The sequence below is a fragment of the Molothrus aeneus genome, chromosome 5 (assembly GCF_037042795.1).
Source record: "Molothrus aeneus isolate 106 chromosome 5, BPBGC_Maene_1.0, whole genome shotgun sequence".
In the NCBI taxonomy this organism is placed as follows: Eukaryota; Metazoa; Chordata; class Aves; order Passeriformes; family Icteridae; genus Molothrus; species Molothrus aeneus.
This window is the reverse complement of record NC_089650.1, coordinates 55,913,458-55,922,869: the sequence shown is the minus strand read 5'-3', so window position 1 is coordinate 55,922,869 and position 9,412 is coordinate 55,913,458. Positions and strand designations below refer to the sequence as shown.

At 44.8% G+C, this 9,412-nt stretch overlaps 1 protein-coding gene across 3 annotated transcripts; it reads left to right on the top strand.

Annotated features, from left to right (window-relative positions):
- The first annotated feature begins 835 nt into the window (after window positions 1-835).
- CBLL1 (Cbl proto-oncogene like 1) lies at window positions 836-7,198 on the top strand. Of its 3 annotated transcripts, none has more exons than XM_066550806.1 (6): window positions 836-867; window positions 3,411-3,578; window positions 3,921-4,018; window positions 4,267-4,350; window positions 5,167-5,240; window positions 5,747-7,198. In XM_066550806.1, the coding sequence occupies exons 1-6, from the start codon at window positions 855-857 to the stop codon at window positions 6,789-6,791; spliced, it is 1,482 nt and encodes a 493-aa protein (XP_066406903.1). In that variant the 5' UTR covers window positions 836-854; the 3' UTR covers window positions 6,792-7,198. The 3 variants fall into 3 exon arrangements, with proteins under 3 accessions (XP_066406903.1, XP_066406902.1, XP_066406904.1); XM_066550805.1 differs by having other exon boundaries at window positions 3,918-4,018; XM_066550807.1 differs by lacking the exon at window positions 836-867 and adding an exon at window positions 1,161-1,257 and having other exon boundaries at window positions 3,918-4,018.
- The last annotated feature ends 2,214 nt before the right edge of the window (window positions 7,199-9,412 follow it).

The window sequence follows — 9,412 nt, the reverse complement described above, 5'->3', positions numbered from 1 at the left end:
AAAGCATATTATGAAAGGATCAGTGTCACTCTTCCCTTGGGTCTGTTCTGAGGATCAACAAAGACAAAAGGGAAAACCTGTTCCCTCTGCCTTGTGCAGGTAAGACAAGAAATGCTAGACTTTAATGGTAGCTTTTAAATGTTAAGGCTATAAAGATAATGAGAGACATTGTCTGTAGGGGCACAAGATTCCAACCCGGGAGGCTTTTAGTGAGACAATCACCCATGTGAAGCACATGGAGTAGAGTTACCCGTACTTTAGGGCTGTGGAAGGACTGCTCGAGGCCATTTGCTACTTAAAACCTATGACTTTATTGTATTTTTATTTCTTTCCTTTCTTCAGTGCTATTCTTCAGCATCGCACTGAATTACACGGGAATTACAAAATGCTAAATTTAACATTTAAGTCCTCTCCTGAGCTAGTGAACTCTATAGGTGTGAAGCTTCTGGAGATTCACTGTTCCGTCACTTGTACAGGGTGTCAGCAATCTGCCATTTCCATGCCACAACTTGAGGCTGACCAGCAGCAGCCGAGAGCGCGATGCCGCTCACACCTTCCGAGTGTCTGAGGCCCGCACCGCACAGGGGGCCGGCCGGGGCCTCCGCGGCTCCCGAACGGAGAGACCCGCTCATGTTCTCACTCCATCCTTCCCCCAAACCCAGGGGGCCGCCTCGCAGTCCCACGAGCCGCGGCTCCGCACCGCGGGGCTGCCGCGTTCCCTCTCGGCCGCACCCGGCCCGGCCCGGAGCGCTCTGCCGGGGCTCGGCCAGCGCGGCCCCGCCGCCCGCGCCCCGCCCGCGCCGCCGCCGCTTCCGGCCGCGCCCTTCCGCTCCCACAGCGCCCCGCGCCGCATCATGGACCACAATGGTGAGCAGGGGGAGGCCGGGGGCCCGTCCGAGCCCGGCCCGCCGGGCCCGCGCCCGCCGCCGGGCGGGGAGCGGCCAAGCGGGGCCGGCGGGCGCGGGGCGGCGCAGGGGCGGCGGCGGAGGGCCCGGCCCGGCCCCCGGGAGCGCCGGCGGGGCTCGGGCGCGCCGCGGGGCCTGCTCCCTGCCCGGGCAGGCGCGGCGGCCCCGGTGCCACCTTGGCCCGACGGCGCCCGGCGCTGCCCCCGCCCCGAGGGCGCTCAGCCGGACTGAGGGGCCGCTGCCGGCGGCCCGGCCCGGCCCGTCCCGTCCCGGGCGGAGCGGCGGGCGCTGGTGGCGCGGCCGGGCCGGGTGCCGGGCCCGCAGCACCGGATGCAGCCGTGACGTGCCGGAGGTGGGGCAGAGACGCTCGTTTGCCCGCGGCGTTTCCCGGCATCGGTGCCCATAATGTGTTTCCTGATTCCGTGTTTGTTTGGGGCCCGAGAGGAAACTTCCTCGTGTGCTTAAATTCGGTTGCGTGGTTTGAGTGTCGTTTGCCGGCGAGCGCGCTGGCGTAGCTGGGATTCTTTGCTAGTTCATGCTCTGGCGTAGTGCAGTGAATAAATGAATGGACGTGGGCTTTGTGCTAGGGTCGTTTTGGAGGTTTTTTTCCTTTCCCTTACAAAAGATTGCGTTATGACTCTATCTGTGTAAAGTATTTGGGCTGTATTTGTGAATTTTAATAAAGCTGGAAATGCAAAAATAAAACTTAAGTTGATGAAGGTGACATTTCAGTAGGTTGCATCACCTCTAATTAGAACTTCTTTAGGTAGTCTCAACAAGTTTGGTATGTTTGTCGTAGTTTTTTCTGGACATAATCCCACAAATTATGCTCCTGCTGACTGGAATTTATTATCCTTCCATGAAGCATGAGTCACTAATAAACTTCCTAGTTTGGGTTAATTACAGCTAACTCATGTAAATATTCCTGTCTTGAAAGGATATAAGGAGGAGAAGTGACAGAACCTATTTGGCAGTTCAGTGGATTAACTAATTAGGTTTTTGATTTTTAAAATTCTTTTTAGTTATCCCTATTTGCAGATGGACTGAGTTGCTGCAGAGACTGTTTGTGGTTTATGGTGCTGTGGTTTTGTGTATTCTGGTAGAAAACAGAATTTCCCAACATGTGGAAAAGAAGTTGCTTTACCTCTGATGCCTTGGTCAAGCACTCCCTGGGGAAGCCTGATGACACAGTTGAGTGTTTGCAGGTTCTGGACAGCTGAAAGAAATTACAAATGACCAGAAGTGAAAACCAGTTTTATTGGTTTTGCCTTTTTGTATATTGCCTTTTAGAATGAAACTGTCAACCATAGTTCTAAGAGGAGTTTGATCTGTCTGCGGAAACTGAGGGCTTTTGATGATTTGGAGGTACAGGACTGTCAGGGCGCAGTCCCACTTTGCAGCTGACACATTTCCTAGCTTTGCTGGCAGCTGCTGAAAAACTGAGGGCTCTCCCGTTTTTTCTTGGTTTTCCTTCTACTTGTTGCATTGTGTGTGGTGGTTACAGGCTTTGAGAGGCAGCAGTTGGTGAGGCATTGTGCAGAATTACACTAATGAACCCTAATTTCAGTGTCCTGCACTGCAGTCCTTTGGGGCCTCTGCAGTCATTCCAGGGCTGTGGAACTGCGGGGCTGGAACTGCTCGGGGCTCACCCCTTCCAGACTGAGCATGCCCTGCTTTGAAACACCTGTGGCATTTTCAGTTAAAATCCCAGTGAGCTGGGAAGATCTGTGAAGGATGTAACTTCATTTTTGTATGAATGAGGTGCTGTGGGGTGGTTTCAGATACACTTGCTGGAGGTTGAGGGAGTTATGTCTCCTCATTGGTGTTCCTTGTTGCATTACCTGGTCTATGTTATCTCTTGGAGCCTGTACCTGCTGATGCATATGTCAGGCTGTTTCTTGCTTTGTTTGCCCTGGTACTTAGATGTAAATCTGGTTAAGGAGAATTTTGTATATAGCTGGGAACAGTAATTTTCAGTTTAGGAAAGATACAATGACATATTCCTAAGTACCAGTATTTTTGTGCTACTTTTTTTCCAAGTGATATATCAAGATGTTGAGTTAATATACGAACTAGTTTCCTTCCTACTTTAATAAATAATATACATAAATTGTAAAAATTATCTTTTCACATAAGAAATTCTGTGTAATCAAGGTTGTACAAAGAATTGACTCTCCAGTGCTCTTCACACTGTGAGAAAAGCTATAAGGTTAATGTTTCTGTTGTGGAAAAATGTGTGACTGGCTAGGTTATTTTAATAGCTTTATTTTTAAACTAGATTTCCTAAATTTGTTGCTGGTCACAAAACAGTTTTTTGTCATGATTTCTGGAATAAATTGTCTGTGAAGATACCTATTTGTAGTGATTAAATTTTGGTATGTTGTAGGAATCTTAAGCAAGCTTTAAAAATAATATTTCTTAAGACATTTCTGTTAATATTTAGCCTCTTTAGAGACTACTAGATAAATTTAAAAAATCTATACTTTCAAAATTTTTCTTTCACAGACAATGATTTGCAAGGAACAAATAGTTCAGGATCATTGGGTGGTCTTGATGTCCGTAGAAGAATCCCTATAAAGCTTATTTCAAAACAGACCAATAAAACCAAACCTGCACCTCGAACTCCAAGGAATATGAACAGGATGCCTGCGAAGACACAAGCTGGTGATGAAGGTAAATTCATGTAAATTCCTTATAGTAGGGAAGTGTATTATTCCACAGCATTGTTTGAGACTTAGAGACTGAAAAGTCCAGGGTTCTGTCCAAACACAAAGCAAGTTTCAAATCTGCAAGTACTGCTGCACTGTAGGGCTTCAGTAGTGCCCATTTCCAAAAAAGGCTGTCTAATTACTTTGGTTCTGCCTTTCTGTAGAATGGGCTCAGCAGATTGGAAGTGCTGTGGCATTTTTGATGAATTCAGTAAAAATGACCCATGCTCTTAATAGCAGCTGGTGTCAGTTACGAAAGTGTTGTGGTTGGCTCGTGTCTTTCTTCTCTTTCTCCTTTCCACAGAAGAATTTGATTATAACAAGGAGGAGCGATACGAATGTAAAGGAGGCGAAATGTTTGGCAATCAAAGGAGATTTCCTGGACCCATTTTTTGGGATTATAAGGTAAAGTCATGAATCTTGCCTGTGTTTCATACCAAGTTGTAGATAGTCCTGGTAGATACTTTGTTAATTAAAAGTTTTTCAGTTATTTTTGTTCTGCCTAAAATTACATCCTCTGCTTTCTCCTATTTGTGGCGTTCTTGCTTCCTTTTCAACTAATTCAGAAATAATGGGTCTGTTGATGATAATTGAAATGAGACGCTTTAGTGATGTTAGGGTTTGTTTTCTCACCCCTTTCTCTGTCCTACCAGATAAACTTGCTGGGCGAGAAGGATGATACACCAGTCCATTTCTGTGATAAGTGTGGATTGCCCATCAAAATGTATGGACGCATGGTGAGTGAAATTTCCAGTGGAAGATGCAGCCATGGTTTCCCTTTGGGTAAAATGAGGTTTTACTGTGTCTGTATGAGGCTTCTAGAGATCACTGATTTCAACAGGCATCTGAATAAACAGCAGAATAGTACCAGGATGGAGCTGGAAGCCTTCACTGCTCAGGTGTTTTTGTTCCATCTGTCTGACTGATTTTGCTTTACCCCCTGATTCAATAAAGTAAGCCTGAAAATGTTAAACAAAAAACAGAACACCATGACAAAGGAAAAAACCTTCAGTTTCTGGGGTTTTGACCTTACACCACTTAGGTTTGAAAATAAGCTTTTTATCTCAGTTGAAGACTTGCAGTGAAGTTAGAAAACACTGTTCACTTTTTTATGTACCCTTAAAAATACCTGAGATTAATTTAGATTTATAAGTGTGATGTAACAGGCTTCAGCATCTGACTTAATGGCAGTTAATGCTTTTAAAACTTTCCTTCCTTGCCAGCAAGACAAGTGTAATCAGATTGCATATGCAGCTTCTGTGAAAGTTCAGTGTTGGTAATAGTGCAAGACTCAAACTTCTGCCAATGTTTTTTACACTTTTTACACTTTACCCCAAACAACACTACTCCAAAAAACCCCAAACTCAGCATAAACTGTTCTAGAAGGTTTCTGTGCAAAGATGCTGTAAAGTGTTAACCACTGCTATGTTTGTTCACCTCATAGGTAACTTAGTTATTTTATTATAAGCTGTGTACTGGAGGGAGGAACTGTAGTCTGCAGAATGACATAGACACTTATACATGATGTCTTAAGAGAAATGTTTTATTTCTAGATACCTTGCAAGCATGTTTTCTGCTATGACTGTGCTATACTACACGAGAAAAAGGGAGACAAGATGTGTCCAGGGTAAGTTATCTCAAGATCTGTTATTAAAGGAAATGTAAGAAAGTAACTTAAATATCTTATTTCAGGTACTCTATAACATGACTCTTTTTTATGTACATTTAGCAGAGGCAGTAGTGTGCTCTGAACTTTCTTGTTTCTATTCCATATTTTGGGATTGTAAGAGATCAGTGTTTACTTTGTTGGTTTTGGGTAGGTAACCTGTTACTGCTGTAATTTAAAAAGGAATTAATGGCAGTTTGATTTACTTAGTGAAAATGACTTGTGTTATGTTTTAATGCACAGAAGAATTTGTTTGAGAGATGCTATTTAAAAATTCTACCTCATGACATTTTTATGTTCTTTCATAGTTACATTTCGATATTTATAAACTAGGTAAACTTCAAAATCATTGAAAAGTTTCTTTCATTGCTGCAGTGGGGCAAAATTGTCAGTTCTAATTTGGCTAATTATGTTAACAAGGGAGAATGCATGTGATGACAATAAATCAATATTCTCTTTTAATTTAGCTGTAACGAACCTGTGCAGCGAATCGAGCAGTGTGTCCGAGGGTCTCTCTTCATGTGCAGCATTGTTCAAGGATGCAAGAGAACTTACCTGTCACAGAGGGACTTACAAGCTCACATCAACCACCGTCACATGAGAGCTGGCAAGCCTGTTACTCGTCCCCCCATCGAACCCGTACACCCTCCTATCGCCCCGCCGCCGGCCGAGATTCCCGAGCGTTTCATGATGCCCCCCGAGAAGCACCACATGAGCCACATTCCGCCCAAGCAGCACATCATGATGCCACCTCCTCCTCCTCTGCAGCACGTGCCACACGAGCACTACAACCAGCCCCACGAGGACATCCGTGCTCCTCCCGCAGAGATGTCCATGGCCCCGCCGCCCCCCCGCCCCGTCAGTCAGGACACCTTCCGCATCTCCACGAGGAAACACAGCAACCTAATCACTGTCCCCATCCAGGATGACTCCAACTCGGGCGCTCGAGAGCCGCCCCCGCCGGCGCCCGCACCTGCTCACCATCATCCCGAGTACCAGGGTCAGCCGGTGGTGTCGCACCCTCATCACATCATGCCTCCCCAGCAGCACTATGCGCCGCCCCCGCCGCCGCCGCCGCCCATCAGCCACCCGCTGCAGCACCCTCCGCAGGCGGCAGGCACGCCCCACATGGTGTACAGCCAGGCGCCGCCGCCCCCCATGACCTCTGCCCCGCCGCCCATCACGCCGCCGCCCGGACACATCATTGCCCAGATGCCGCCCTACATGAACCATCCTCCTCCGGGACCTCCCCCCCCGCAGCACGGAGGCCCACCTGTAAATGTCAATGCTCCCCCTCCCCACCACTATAACCCCAACTCTTTGCCACAGTTCAGTGAAGATCAAGGAACTCTTAGTCCCCCTTTCACACAGCCTGGGGGAATGAGTCCAGGGATATGGCCAGCTCCAAGGGGGCCGCCTCCACCTCCCAGGATGCAAGGGCCTCCTGCTCAGGCCCCCCTTCCTGGACCACATCACCCTGATCAAGCCAGATACAGACCCTATTACCAATGATACAAGCAACTGTATGAATAGAGAATGCCATGAAGAGGATAAAACTAAATACAGAAGCCTTTTAATTAATTGTTTTGGGGTTATTTTGTTGTGGTTTTTTTAAGAATACTGTCATTTTGACTGTAAGACATTTTGAGGTTTGAATCTTAAATGATTTTTAAGCCTTGGCCGTAGGACTCTTAACTTCAAATACTCTGTAGTGCTAAAATAAGTGGCTTAGTAGACCACAGTTGCGTTTTAACAGAACTCCTGTTGCTAGCGTGGCTAAATTGTCCTAAGATGATCACTTGTAATATTATTTCCTGGAGAAGATGAACACGTGTTGTACCATTCTGAATATTGTTTTTGTTAAACCCAGTGTTTTTGTTAACCTGTGTACAATAATTAAATTGAAATATGGTTGTAAATGTGGTGAGTTTTTATATGAAGTTAACATACACGTAGTTCTGGGACACCATTTCAACACGTATACCTTCCAAACAGCAGTGTAGTGAAATATTAAAGGAACTTTAATATTTCTCCAACTGCCATTTACCGTTACTCATGAGGATTTCAGGCTGTAATGAATTCTTGGCACTAGAAATCAGACATGGAGAATTCTGCATTTACCACATTCCAGCTTTTCCACTTTTTTCTTTATGCATCAAAATGAATCTATCAAAGATAGAGCTTTGGGCATGACATGAAACCATGTATTCTGGGTTTTTTTGTTTGAGTTTTTGGAGTTTGTTTTAAAGCTAGTTTTGATTCAGAAGGTTCTGTTTACATGTAAGCTGCTCAGTGGAGTTGAATTCAAACTACTGTGTTCACCTATGGCTGTGTTTGTGTGGAAGTGGCTGTGAACTGGCTTGCCGTGTCCATGAAAAGCAGCTTCTTTTAGGCAGGGAAGTCACTTGCCTCTCTCACTTTATATAATGTGTACAGTAGGAGAACTTCCCATTTGGATAACATGAGAAAAGTGGTCTGAAATCCCATGTGTAGAAATAAAAAGGTACACATTATTTATCTGCTTTGATTTTGTGATACAGGTTTAGTTGATCAGTCAGTCATTAGGTGTTTTGCTTTTCTCAAAAACTAGCAATATCAGCAGGCTTTTAGTTCTGTTTTTGTCCAAAATTTTTGTTTTGTGAGAATACATTTAAAGAGAAACATAATATAAAATGAGAAGGTTCCTTTTTAGTGCAGCTGGTAACAGAAGCAGACACTAACAAGACAGTACTGTCTGTTGGTTGGAGTGTTTATCTTTCCATTTCTTATAAGTATTTGCACTGAACCATTGTTTTTCCAAATGCCACATTTCTGGCAGTGGTGCTTTTAGATTAAGTCCTTTGGGATTTTTTAAAAGTTTGTAGTTTCCTACTGTTCTCAGATAATCTGAGCCATCTTAAAGCCTCAGTGTTACTTTTTATTTTGTGAAAATTCTTTTCCAGAATCATAAGTGTTAAATTTAGGAAAGAGCTGTGACAGTGCAACATTCCAAATTTTGTATTTTTATGTCTAAACTTCATATTTTTAATTGGTAGAGCAAGGGCTCTTTAGATTTATTCTGTTCTTGACTGCCATTGATTTCTTGTGGCCAAATCTTTTGAACTGCCTTTCAAGTAAAACCTTCTTTAGAGATGGGATACAAATAAATTCCAGGATATGCAAATGGCCAGTAAGTGTCAACTGCTTGAAAATCTGCTTAGCTGTAACATACTTCTTTCTAAGAGAGAGTTATTTGGTTTGGTTGCTCTGAAAACTAAGTAATTTTAAATAAAATACAGTGGTGAAGAAAAAGAGGCTGATTGTGATAGTGTGCTATGAAATGGGCTGGTTGAAAATTTACTGTTTCTATGCTTGTGAAGGCAAAAATGTCTCTGCCAGCATTCTTTTCTTTCAGTAACTAACAAACACATGAGGAACTTTTCAGGACCCCTTCTGTCACTGTGAAGTTGCCTGGGAGGAGGCACATTCGTGTTACAGCACGCGGCTTCATCTGAGGAAAGCTGCATGTCTGATCCTTGTCCTTTGGCTCTGCCCAGCCAAGCCGAGGCCCAGCAGCACAGCTGTGTCACAGGGGCTCGAGGGCCCCAGCTGCCTGTGCTGGACACGCAGGGAGGGCTGTGCTCCACTTCACCCCTGCTCTGGGTTTGGGAAATCTGACATTCTGGAATGAGCCACTACCCACAGGCACAGGTGGTGAGGAGATGAGGCCACGCTTTCCACCCTGCTGGGTTTTTGAAGTAAGTCAGGCTGCAAGCTTCTGTTACACGTTCTCTTAACCCAGATGAAGAGTTCAAGATATTTCTGTGTCCAAAGCTATTCTTGACATGACTGTTAAAGTGCTTTCCTGAAAATGCTGAGGCAGATCGATTAAGGGAAAACAGCAGTCTTTGCTCTATCAAGAAGCACAGAAGATGAATGTATCTCTATCATTGTCACTGTAGACAGTGTGTGAGAATTTTTTTCTCTGTATTTGAAACAAAGGTGACATATATCATAGGGACAATGATGTGTTACCCAAAAAAATCAGTGGGATCCCTTGAGCTGGTTAATGACCATGGACCAAAAGTGTGTGATAGAGAACTTAGCTGAAAAGTCATCCTATGTAGGCAGGTCTTGGACTTGAGTCAAATTTC